The sequence below is a fragment of the Brachyistius frenatus genome, unplaced genomic scaffold (assembly GCF_029030835.1).
Source record: "Brachyistius frenatus isolate BFR_SWC_R1_liver_20210118 unplaced genomic scaffold, ASM2903083v1 Contig_91, whole genome shotgun sequence".
In the NCBI taxonomy this organism is placed as follows: Eukaryota; Metazoa; Chordata; class Actinopteri; family Embiotocidae; genus Brachyistius; species Brachyistius frenatus.
This window is the reverse complement of record NW_027210690.1, coordinates 829,544-842,138: the sequence shown is the minus strand read 5'-3', so window position 1 is coordinate 842,138 and position 12,595 is coordinate 829,544. Positions and strand designations below refer to the sequence as shown.

General features: G+C 42.4%; 1 protein-coding gene across 1 annotated transcript; it reads right to left on the bottom strand.

Annotated features, from left to right (window-relative positions):
* Positions 1 to 27: 27 nt before the first annotated feature.
* LOC138627771 (glyceraldehyde-3-phosphate dehydrogenase-like) lies at positions 28 to 7,012 on the bottom strand. The gene is made up of 12 exons (XM_069710339.1): positions 6,910 to 7,012; positions 6,626 to 6,670; positions 3,372 to 3,471; positions 3,164 to 3,273; positions 2,971 to 3,061; positions 2,559 to 2,674; positions 2,357 to 2,438; positions 1,393 to 1,544; positions 1,215 to 1,293; positions 1,052 to 1,135; positions 778 to 875; positions 28 to 213 (listed from the first exon to the last, which is right to left on the bottom strand). Exons 2-12 carry the CDS (start codon positions 6,646 to 6,648, stop codon positions 144 to 146), a joined length of 1,005 nt encoding a protein of 334 aa, XP_069566440.1. The 5' UTR covers positions 6,649 to 6,670; positions 6,910 to 7,012; the 3' UTR covers positions 28 to 143.
* Positions 7,013 to 12,595: the final 5,583 nt, after the last annotated feature.

The following is a 12,595-nucleotide window of genomic DNA, read 5'->3' as shown; positions in this document are numbered from 1 at the left end:
AGAATCATCGGGACCAGAATATAAAAACTTCTTCTTGAAATCACCCGTGAGATGTTTTGCTCCCGGGACGGATGACGCAGCATCCAGTTAACAGGTGAAGGAACAAAAGGAATCATGGGAAGGAAACGAGCCGAGTCGGCGCTTCACTCCTTGGAGAACATGTGCTGGACCAGGTCGCACACACGGTTGCTGTAGCCGAACTCGTTGTCGTACCTGCAGGCAAAAGATCGAGGAAGGGTTAAAAAAAAAAGAAGAATTCTCATATAAAGTTGAATGTTTCGCAAATTTCCAAGTGTTTGTTTGAAAAGTTTTCATGTTCATTTTTAAATTAAGCTCAAATTTCAAGACATATTCCCAATTTGGGCTTTTTTTATATTCATATAATTCCCAAAGATATCACATTATGAAAGCGATATTTTTCAGACCTATTATTATTCTAGGATTTACACCAACATAGTAAAAAAAAAATCTAATAAAGGATGTAATGAAACATGAAACTACAGAAAATTAAAGTGTCAGAATTAAATGAATCTTTCCAATTTGTCCTCGTTTTGTGAGGCTACTTGTGTTATACTCAGTCTGGAAAAATGTGTGGAAAAAAAAAAGTACTAACATGTTTGATTTCATATGGTTAAAAATCCGTTTTATTATCTTTTGTCGGGACGCAGCAGAGACCAGAACAAAGCAGGAAACTCCTTCAAAATGTTTTCACAGACTTTGAATCAGCTGACGTTACAACTCTTCATTTAAAAACAAATACAAATAAAAACCACTCACCAGGAAACCAACTTGACGAAGTGGTCGTTGAGTGCGATGCCGGCGCCGGCGTCGAAGATGGAGGAGCGAATGTCACCGTTGAAGTCTGTGGACACGACCTGAGCAGGAAGACAAAGTCAAAGCGTCACTGCAGGAGAAAATAAAAGAACGTGCTGCCATCTAGTGGCTCCTGAACGGACACGCGAGCACCGATAAACAAAACAACAACACAACTCTTGTGTTTTATTCTGTTCACACAAGTCTAAAAATAGATTATGATCTTTTAATGTTGTACCTGGTCCTCCGTGTATCCCAGATATCCCTTCATGGGTCCGTCGGCGGCGGCCTTCATGACCTTCTTGATGTCGTCGTATTTGGCCTGAAGGAAAAAAAAAAAAACACCATAAAATGACAGAAGTTGTTTTTTTTAATTAATAATAACAACAACAACAACTCACAGGCTTCTCCAGACGGACGGTGAGGTCCACGACGGACACGTTGGGTGTGGGGACACGGAACGCCATGCCGGTCAGTTTGCTGTCAGCGAATCAGAGAGCTCGGTTTGTTTTACACGCAGACGGATTCTTTTTTTAACCGTTTTTTATTTTTTATTAGTGTTAATAAGTGAAAAGTTACCCGTTGAGCTCGGGGACGACCTTTCCGACGGCCTTGGCGGCGCCGGTGGAGGCGGGGATGATGTTCTGGGAGGCGCCGCGTCCGTCTCTCCACAGCTTACCGGACGGACCGTCCACCGTCTTCTGGGTGGCGGTGACGGAGTGGACGGTGCTCTGGAGGAGAAATCAGATATTTATTATTAATATCAGAAACTTCATCACCTCCACAAGGAATAAAGTTCTGAATACAATCTGGTTTTTTTTATAAACATGATCCGCACTGTACATTTTCTAAATCATAAAATTTGAAGACATATTCTCAGATTTGGCCTTTAAAAATTTTTTTTTTTAAATTGTAAAGATGGAGTAGTTTTTAAATAAAGTTATATTTTGAACTCAGTGGCCTCGTTTTCAGTATCTTACAGATGAATTTGACAATTAATTACAAGTTTGAAGTTTAGATGATTCTTTGAAGCACCAAGAGTTTTATGGTAGTTTAAAAAAAAAAGAATCGTTTTTTTTTTTAAAGGCAATCTTAGTCACAACTTTTACATTTTATAGCTTAAAATTGGCAAATTTCACAATAGTCAAGATACAATTCATGTTTCGTTTCTAGAAGACATTTTGCAGTTAAGAAAAAGATCCAGAAAACCAACGTGACTAATAGAGAAATGATTATCTGATTGTTAATTACCTTTTAACTCTTTTAATTTTATATTAAAGTTAAAAGACATTTGTGTCAACTTCTGTTTATAAACTGTCTAAATCTATGCACTTAATTTGTAGGTGCACATTTTATATAACAAATAAACAATAAATCCAAACATGATTGATAGATGAATAAATAAATAAATAAATAAATAAGCAGCTCCGACTGAACTGCTGACTAAGAACTAAATTCTCTTTGTCCTCAAACTTTAATAATAACTTGTTATGAAACTGCAGCAGCGAGTTTATTTAAATAAGAAGTAGTTTGACTTGTTTACCATGAGACCCTCAATGATGCCGAAGTTGTCGTTGATGACCTTGGCGATGGGAGCCAGGCAGTTGGTTGTGCAAGAGGCGTTGCTATGGAGACAAAACAGGAAATGCACGTTTTACCAACAGAGAATCCAAACACTCGTCAAAAAAAAAAAAAAAATTTTAAAACCTACAGCTGACGTTAAAAAAAACAAAAACACGACTCACCTCACCACCGTCATGGACTTGTCGTACTTCTCGTGGTTGACGCCCATGACGAACATGGGGGCGTCGGCGCTGGGGGCGGAGATCACCACCCTCTTAGCTCCGCCCTTCAGGTGAGCCTGGCAGGAGAGTCCAGAGATTTAACACCATCACATTTACACTCTTTACATGAAGTTCATCAAACATCAATTGAAAACATTTTTTTTCTTCTTAGTTTAAAGTAATAAAATAACAAATAATATTACAAGAATGGCTTTTTTGTTTCTTTTTGTTAAACACAAGTCAAACCCAGCAGCTTTTTCACCAAACTTTACTGGTTTTTAAAACTCCTGAATTTATATTTCTTACAAGCTGTCAGTTTTCAAAATAAAAGTAAATAAATAACTCGTTAAATAAATAACGGCCGTGGACTCACGGAGGCCTTCTCGATGGTGGTGAACACGCCGGTGGACTCGACCACGTAGTCGACTCCGGCGCCGCCCCACTTGATGTTGGTGGGGTCCTTCCTGTAGGTGTGACATCAGACAGGAAGTCAGACGGGACCTGAACTGTGCTGTGGACTCACCGGGGGGGGGGGGGGTGTCTAGAAGGTTGCCACGGCTACGTACTCGTGGAAGACGGTGATGTTCATGCTGCCGATGACCAGCTTGCCGCCGTTGGCCTTCACCTCTCCGTGCTTCCACACGCCGTGAGTGGAGTCGTACTTGAACATGTAGACCTGAAGACACGAGGTTCGAGCTTTTAAAAAGTCTTCTTGAACTACAGACATTTTGGAAATAATAAAAAAATAAGAAACCTCCAACGTTGGCCTCTCACCATGTAGTCCAGGTCGATGAAGGGGTCGTTGATGGCCACCACCTCCACTTTGCCACCAGAGGCGGCGGCGCGGGTCACCAGACGGCCGATACGTCCGAATCTGAAAACGCAGAAGGAGGTCGGTCAGCTGGTGGGGGGTGGGGGAGGGGGGGGGGGTGACAGCTGAGTCGACGTTTCAAAAGACCCAATTTATACAAAATAGAACATCTCAGCAGTAGAAGTCGAGTTAAACGTCTTTGAGGTCATCATTTTAAGTGCTACATCCACTTACATGTAGATACATTTACTCCCATGTGACCAGCAGGTGGCACCACATCCTCAAACTGAAGGACGGGCCATACAAGGTGCTCCGCCGACCGACCTCCACTGAAGATAACAACAGTTGGGCACCGGCAGCAGAAGGCCCGGCTTCACGCCCTAATATGGTCACGGACAGTCCAAACGCACAAAACCGGAGACTTCCCTTTTCTTTTCTTTTTTAACCACTTCACCGAGTTTCACCAGGAGAGAGAAATATGCCACATCCCTCATTTTTAAACTTCAGATTACAGGGAAGTTAAAAGGAGGCGGAAGACGACGAAGACATCAGCTTTCATCATCATTTGCATCAAAAATAAACTTCCACAGTGATTCAGCTGATGAATTCAGTCTTTGCAGAATAGAACCCCGAAAAAAAGTAAAGTTTTCAGCCGAGGAAATCTTTTTCACGTTTGTCCACAGAACAACAAATTAAAGCCGTCTGATTTGAACTCTCAGGACGACTTCAGGTGCTGCAGAAGTCGTCGTGTCGCCATGACAACAGTTGGTGGGACCAGGATTGAAGCAGGGAGTCTGTATGCAATCCAACAGCAGGGTGAAGAGGTTTAATGCCTTGCTCAAAGGTGGAGTGGGTTGGAGACCAAACAGCTGTCTTCAGTTCACATGTTGACGTCCCGTTATGCAACACGCCTCCTACATTCAGGAGTCGTGTTACACGTGACTGCGAGCCGTCCGGGCAGCGTTTGAAACATCGCCCCCGGCAACAGAGAAGACAATCACACGTGCTCTAAAAATAAAGACACGCCATCTATGGAAAAGGTCAAAGTTCAGCAGGAAGGTTCTGGATAACGAGGTCGTCGTCAAGGAGACGAAGGTCATCGCTACGGTTTGTAAATGAAACTGGGCTGTAAATATCAGTAAACAACAACAACTAGTCCCACATTGTAGGATATCATTCTGGTGTAATTGGAATAAAAAAAAAAAAAAAATAAGTGACCATATTTGGACGAAGCCCCGCCCACCTCTACTGTAAACCCACCCCCCAAACACGGCTCTCTTGAGTACTGATATGTAATGAATGCTGGAGTTATTTCATCTCATGGCGCCATCATGACTTGTGGGAAACATTTACTGACTTTAGTATTTCTGGAGAGAACTTTATTGGATGTTTCTTCAGAGCCCGCCCCCTAGTGGCCATCAGTGGTATCGTATTTTTAAAGTAGGTCCTACATTGGCCTCACTTTTCAGACCCGGAGATTACCAACATATGAACAGTCTACGATTCGGAGGTTTCTCTAAAACAAGGTTTCAGCAAAAAAAAAAATCCACAGATGTCGACCTCCAGGAAAACTTTCTATTAACGTCGGACTCCAACGAGCTCTTCGGGGCTAAAAGCGTTAATGAAACGTGTGGAAAGAATAATTTATTCATGTTAAAATTAACTATCGGAGACGAGCTGATTTCACATGGAAATAGCTGGACGCAGGAAAGTGGAGCGACGGGACTGATGGGGAGCTGATGATTTCTGCTCTCTGGATTCAGGGATGTCACAGTTCAAATAAAATTAAATAAAAATAAAGAGCTCGACGTGCCGCAGCCCCTCCGGCGGTCCGGTCTGTAAAGCTGTCAGTTATAAGAAATCATCATCGACACGAGTTGTCGCTGCCATCGTGGGACACGAGGGGGAGGAGGGGAGGAGCGGGGGAGGAGGGGGGGGAGTGCCAGCGTCCTCGGATAGTTTGTTTTGGGACGCCACCAAAATGGACCGGAGCCCAGCTTCTGTTTCCGTTGGTACCCGTCCAGAATCTCCCGGCAGCTGCTTCAGAGGAGCCGAGAAAGTTTACAAAACAGGTTTCAATAGTGAAACAAACAAAAACAAACAAAACACGCCGGCCCGGATGACCTTTGACCTTCAGCGGAAAGGTTAGACGGTTTATAATTAGACGAGACGGGGAGAATAAAAGGAATGTGACAGCTGAGACAAGAGAGGAAGAGGAGGAGGAGGGTGGATGAAGAGGGGGAGGCTCAACCGTGACCCCCCCATCCTCCTCCTCCTCCTCCTCCTCCTGGACTATAGATAACCAGAGAATAGACGGTCCTGTCCGGAGAGAGATGCTCAGGCACGTCTGTTTTCGTTTTAAAATTCTTCTGGTATTTTTAGTGTAAATAATAAATAAATAAATAAAAATGCACAGGTGTTCCTAATAAAGTGGCCCGATAAGTGTACTCGGATACTCTGTGTGTTTAATTCCCATCTGGTCCATTAACAGCTGGAGAAGATTATATTTGTGGATGGTTTAATGTCCACAAATATCCGGAGCGATTTGGCGTCTTGCTCGTGGACACGACGGCATTTAAAAAAAAAACCTCACTCAGCACTTTACATTTAAAATAATCTGTGAGATTAGCAACTAAGGATTCATTTTCCTCGTTTCTTAATTAACAGTTTGACGAGTCCGGAAACGTCTAAAACCTTCAAAAACATGGATTTTATGAAGAAAAGCAGCACAACTGAGAGCTGGAATTTTTTTTAACTGCTAAAAAAAAAAAACTTACTCATTTCAGCTGTAATATATTTGTAGTTAGAATAAAACTCCACAAAAACAAAAAAGCAACCAACAGATGGTGAGTTTTATTATCAGAGGACTAAAAGAAAGAAGATTTCCACATTTAAAGTGCTGCAATCTGAATTTTTACATTTGATTTCCCCCCAAAATCTTAAAACAATACATTTCTTGGAGATTATTGATGTTTTTTTTCCTCCTGTTGTTGTTGTTGTTATTGTTTGAAAGCTTGTCTGACTCCTTATTGAAACCTGGTATTTAGTAGATTTGAGTTTCGCGCCAGTTTAATTAAAACAAACTTGTTTGACTCCTAAAGTTTTACAGCTGCAGGACTTTTGGGAGCAGCAGTTATTTCTTTGTGCTGCAGATGAGACGATGCAAACGGACAAAAAACCGAATTAAAGAATAATAAAAAGAAATAAATCAGCTCACCCGTTGATTCCGATCTTCACCATCTCGTCTGGTTTTTAATCCTCACTGGGAAAAAAAAAGGGAGAAAAGTTTGATGACATTTTCCACGAAGTGACAAAAAAAAGTTAAAAAGAAAAAAGGGCTGCAACAAACAATCGTTAGAAATAACCGTTAAACGTTATTTCTTTTGACGGTCGACCGAACCGCGGTCTCCTCCAGAAGCGCGTGATCCCGGGACCCTCTCAGCCCGCTCTCACGCGCCGCTCCGACACCTGAAACAACCGGAGGGGGAAGTTGGACTGTACCGTGTGAGCAGGTGCTTCGGTCTGCCGGTGCTCCGGTGCTCCGGTGCTGGTTGGACGGAGAAGAAGGAGAGCTGGACAACGAGCCGAGGGGAGACGCCGCCATTTATACCCCCTCCCCCCCCGCGGAGGGCCACGCCCACTTCTTGCCCAAAATGTCGAGGTCGCGCGAAGCTGCCTGTTCAAACAGCTCATTTCTAAACTACCTCTGTAAAGAGGTTTCTCTTTCTTTCTTTGTGCAACAGTCCCCCGAAAACTCACCGTGAATGACTTCTTTCATTTTTTATTTGGACAGAAAGTGATTTGTAATGAACTGTTTACAAAAAATACAATAGAAACTCCTTCCGCCGAACAAAGTAGTTCCCGAGCGAGGAGGAGAAAACAACGCGGTTGCTAAGCGACAGCGCCGAAGTACAACCGTTAGTGTACTTGTGCTCTCTACCTGTTGTCAAGGAGGGTCGTCAAGGTGCGGGCGGTGTCAGCTGTGGGCCTCCACCTGAGCTACAACCACCAGCCTGGATTCGTCCTGTCTGTTTATTCTCCCCGAGACATCCGAGACATCGGAGACATCTCTCACCTGTCCATCACCAGAGCGAGGGAAAGAAGCCCGGTGCATCATGGGAGGTCCTCCGGCGGCCTACAGCAGCATCAGGATGGTTCCGGTTCACCTGAGCAGCTCCGACCAAGAACTTCATCAAAAAACAAAGGAGCCTGGAGCCAAGAAAGCCCAGAAGAAGAAATGTTCAAGTCATGCTGCAGGAAAACAAATAAAACACTCCAAGGATTCATTTTAATGAGTCATAAATTGTTTTTATCAGTACCCACAATGCACCAGAAACCCTCCTCAAACCCTGCAGAACCAATGAACATACTTTTTGTTTGTTTTTTAAGTCAGTCAGTTAAAAGGGTGAAGTAAAGGTCGGCCTATAAACATGACCTGACCCCCCCCCCCTCTTCCTACACATGTCGGAGGGCGTGACATTTGACGAGACCACACGGCGGGGCAACCGCCGGTCGGGGGTGGAGGTGGTGGAGGTGGAGGCCTGCAAAAAAAAAAGTGCATTTTGGACTCGAATGCTTGAGTAATAAAGAAAAAAAAGAAAGCGCTCACGAAAGGCGGTGCAGAGATAAGATGGACGTGGCTCCTTCTTTGTGTGTGTGTGAGCACACGCGTGTTGTGTTGTAACCGTGTACATACCTGCAGTTTTGTGTGAGAGATCCAGCCTGATAACAAAAGGAGTATTGTCTTTGGTCAGGGCTGCACTGATAGTCTACCCCCCCCCACCACCACCACCTCAACACCTCCCACACACACACACCACCACCATCCACCACAGCCATGCCTTATCCCACCCCTAAAGAAAAAAGGAGAACCGGTTGCCGTGACAACCCCACCGGTCAGACAGCCGGTTAATAATTCAAGTCTCGCCACCCCTCCTGTCTGATATTTGTCTTTCAGCCGCTCAGACTGTGTGAACTATTATATTTGAAAAAAAAAAATAATATAGAAAAGATTCACAGACCAGGAGGAAGAAAAAAAACCACAAAAAAAAGTCCACCAAAAATATATCCTGCTACAAGATATAAATAATAAATATTAAATGTACTTTTCACAGATGTATTCTGGAATTTCTGGACTTGTTCTGGCTTTAAAAAAAAAACCCAGCAAACTCTGCTCCGGACATCTTCACAGTCACCGCTTTTCTTATTTCCCTATAAATTTATATATTTATATATAAACTGAAGAACAAGCAGTTTATAGTAAAACACATAAACGTTGGAATTTCTAATCTGTAATTTAAAATACTGCCAAATCGTGTCGACGCTCAATAACAAAATGATGACAACGTTTTTAAAGCCACCAGACTCCCTTCACGAAAACAGGAATTTTATTTTACATCGCAGAACGCTGTCGACCCGGTTCCGCCTCCACACTGCCCCTACAGGTCATCTGTAGGTATTGCACGTTCGGGACACATAGTTTAAAACAAGTATAGTTTTGGTTTAAAAGTTAATTTCCCAACTCCGGGTCAAGTAGCTAAAGGAAGACAAAAGTCATGTGATTAAAAAGATCCAGAAAAGCCAGTAAATGGACCATTTGGGATCATTAAGGATCATTTAAACGAGTGTTTTCTAGCTTCAGATTAAACCGACTCACAGCTGGCAGTTTGCCGACACTCAGCAGGAAACAGAAGAATCATAAATACGTAAATATAACAAAGAATAAAGCGTGAAATCACCTTCGAATTGAGCCGCCGCTTCTTCTCCGTGTTTTGTTTTTTCCCCGCCCCGGGAGGCTCGAACTGTTTATGAGGATGACCTTTCGTAATGTCATTTTTTTTTATTTTTTTTTTTACGCTGATGACATTTATAAGCGTTTTCCTTTCATTAGAAAGAGTGTGGGAGCAGGAGAGAGAAGAAAGGAAAGAAATTAAAAATTAAAAAAAGGGTCGAGAAGCCGACGCGAAGCCGAGCGACGGGAGTGGGCGAAGAAACCTGCTGAACGCAACAGTCCTCATGTCGTCTCGGACGAAGCGGCATCTTAGGAGCTTTGGAGTCTGAAGAGATGTCATGAACGCTTCTGGATTTAAAGCCAACGTGGTGTCCGGTAGCTCGTGTTGGGGTAGAAATGTAGGTTCTTATATCGATGAAGTCTATTGGATATGGTCTGAAACGGATCACAATATTATAATAATACTATTAAGTGATCAGATAAATCAAAAAATACAACAGAGTATATGAAGAAATGGTAAAAGTGAAGCTTTTTATGGTTTTAATTCGAAGGGTTTTCCACTTAAAATAATAAAACTGACTTCAGCACTAAACAATATATATAAAAAAATAAAATAAGATTCCACACTCGTGTTTTTCTTCGGTATTTGGATGTTTGTGAGACAGACCGAGGATTCGAGGGGTGAGGAGGTTCAGCCGACAGATGTGAGGCAGGGAGGAGGCGTGGGAGGAGATCCATCGGCCGGAGGAGGAAGAAGAAGAGGAGCGATGAAGAGGAAGAGGAAACTCCTCACGCCGCCGACGCTTGAACTGCAGCTTCAGTGTGAAACACTACGAGAGACGAATCTTTTCCAGAAACACAGAAACAAGATAAAAAACAAACCAAAAGAGAAAACGAGGGGAGAGCTTTCACTGCGATGTGGCGCCCTCTAGTGACGACATGGACAACCTGCTGACGCACCTGGAGACGCACCTGGAGACGAACCTGCTTCACCTCGGGGAGCTTGTTGCTGTTTGTATGCAACAGTTTCTATTGTCTTTATTGTCTTTCTGTCCATTAGATTTGTCTCATATTCTGTTTACGTTATATTTATTGTTATTTGATTATCAACAGGACTCGAAACAAAGAGTCAAATATATCAGATTGTACAACAGATCAAAACCGGACCAAAGTGTTGGACGTCAGTTAAAAGGATGAAATTCGCCGAGAAAAATTAATTTAAGCTTCTATTTTAGTTTTAGAAACGTGGACGAAAGATTAATGAAGCACAACACTGAGTTCAACTGCATCGACTAATTCGAGTTCATTCTTGACTCTGGAAGCAGAAACTTAATAGAAAAAACGTATAATAATTCAGAAAAACTCCATCTGTTGTAAATAAATAAATGAAATAATAATAATAAAAAAGAAAAAACAAAGCTGATCAGCTCACTCTTCAGATATGATTGACTGGCGATGAACTGAAGACTTGCCAGATTTGATTGACAGGCCTCGGGTGCCAGTCAGGTTTTGGTAGCAGTACAGGTGGGCGGGGCTTACTGTCCTCAGGGATCCGCCCCCTTGCTCCTCCCCAACTCGTCCAAATATGGTCACATCTGGTTCCAAAAAAACAGAGACAGCGGGAAGTGGAGGCTTCTGCTTTGTTGACCGAATGACGTTTCATCATCAGGCATCAAACGATCTGCTGAAAAAAATTCCTTCTTGTTGGTGTTCAGACTAAATAAATGTGTAATAAGTTTTTTGACCACTTGAGGGCAGCAAAACTTCGCTGTAAACCAGCATTGAACTAAATCACATTTTTTTGTCATTCTAATGTATACAACTGTATTAAACTAAGCAAAACAGCTGCTTGTTTACACATCCAGCTGTTGTTCATCTACTTTTAGCTCTTGTTTTGGCCTCCACCAGCTCCCGGTGGAAACATCCGTCTCTTTAACGCTCGTCTGTTGTTCGCTGCCGAGCAGAAAAGCAAAACTACCAGCTGAAAGACACCAAAACAAAAAAAAACTCCTTTCACGTCCAAGTTACATCGTTAAAAGTAAAAAAATATTGATTATAAGACCTACAGGGTCACAGACCATCCTCCTCCTCTTCCTCCTCCTCCTCCTCCTCCTCCTCCTCACCCACTGAATCTAAGAGCTCTCCTGGCAGGTGGACTCGGGACCTTGTCGTCCTTGTCTCGTCCTCTGTTCCAGGAGGGCGGAGCCTCTGATCAGCTGTGAGGAGGGACGACTCCTCGGCAACTGGCAGGAAACCAGGTGAGGTGAAGGAGATGGAGGCTGCCGAGGAGGGATTTATTTTTTCATTCATAATTCATTCGCCCGGTTTTTTTATGAGTTAAAAAAAAACTGCAGTCTTGAATCCACGTGGCATTTCAATAAAAGTACAGACTTGATATTTGACTCAAATAACTGTCATCATCCCACCTGGGTAAATTCTGGGGTTTGGTTTTTTTTGGGACGTTTTCTCCACAAAAACTGAGTTCACTCACCTTCCTTTCTTCTTTATTTATTTTCTTTCTACTTACTCATCCGCTAATTTCCTCATTAACTCTGTCTGTTTGTATTTAAGCATTAATAATTATAATAATGATTTTGTGTTTTGTTAAAATCAATCATTTCAAATAGTTTAGCAAAATAAAGTAACCTGAGTTGTTCTTTTTCTTTTCTTTTTTTTTTTTTAGCTTATTAATCGATCTATCAGCAGATTGTTCCCGTGAGCTCAAATTACATTTTTGGGGTTCTTGTGGTGACAAGACTTTTATTATTACTTGTTTTGAAATAAATGAATAATTAATTTAAAAAAAATTACTAAAAAAAGTTTGAAATATTTTCTTATGGTTCTGGGAGTTTTTTGTTTAAAAAAAAAAAAAACGTGATTTAATACAATAAACATGATTCTAAAGTATATATTTAAAGGACACTTCCACTGGATTTCAATGTGGTCTATTTTCCATTATTTATTATTGTGGCTTGTGTGGCTCACAACTAACAAATAGAGTGACGAGAAAAAGCTGAGTTTGTACTTCAAAGAGTCAGAAAATCTCAGTTCTCCGATCTGCAGCTGTTTCAAACAAACCAGAATTTCCCTTTAAGCATTTTAAATGAATCTTCTTGGTGCGTGAGACTCCAGCTGACGAGTCCTGACCTCCAGACCGACGGGAACACGAAGGGAGTCGTGTTAATGTCTCCTGAAACACACCTCGCCGCTGTAAAACACCAGCCGGGGAGCTGCCACTCTGTCGGTGTTCACCGGGCTTTGTGCTGCCAGATTTTACCTGCCGAGAAGTCCGAGGAGCTCGTCGCCTCCGCGGCTTATCTGGAGACTTGGAACGGGTCGGAGGTCCGCTGCTGTCACTCAGGATCGGCTGCTTCTTCTTCTTCTTCTTCTTCTTCTTCTTCTTCTTCTTCTTCTTCTTCTTCTTCTTCTTCTTCTTCTTCTTCTTCTTCTTCTTCT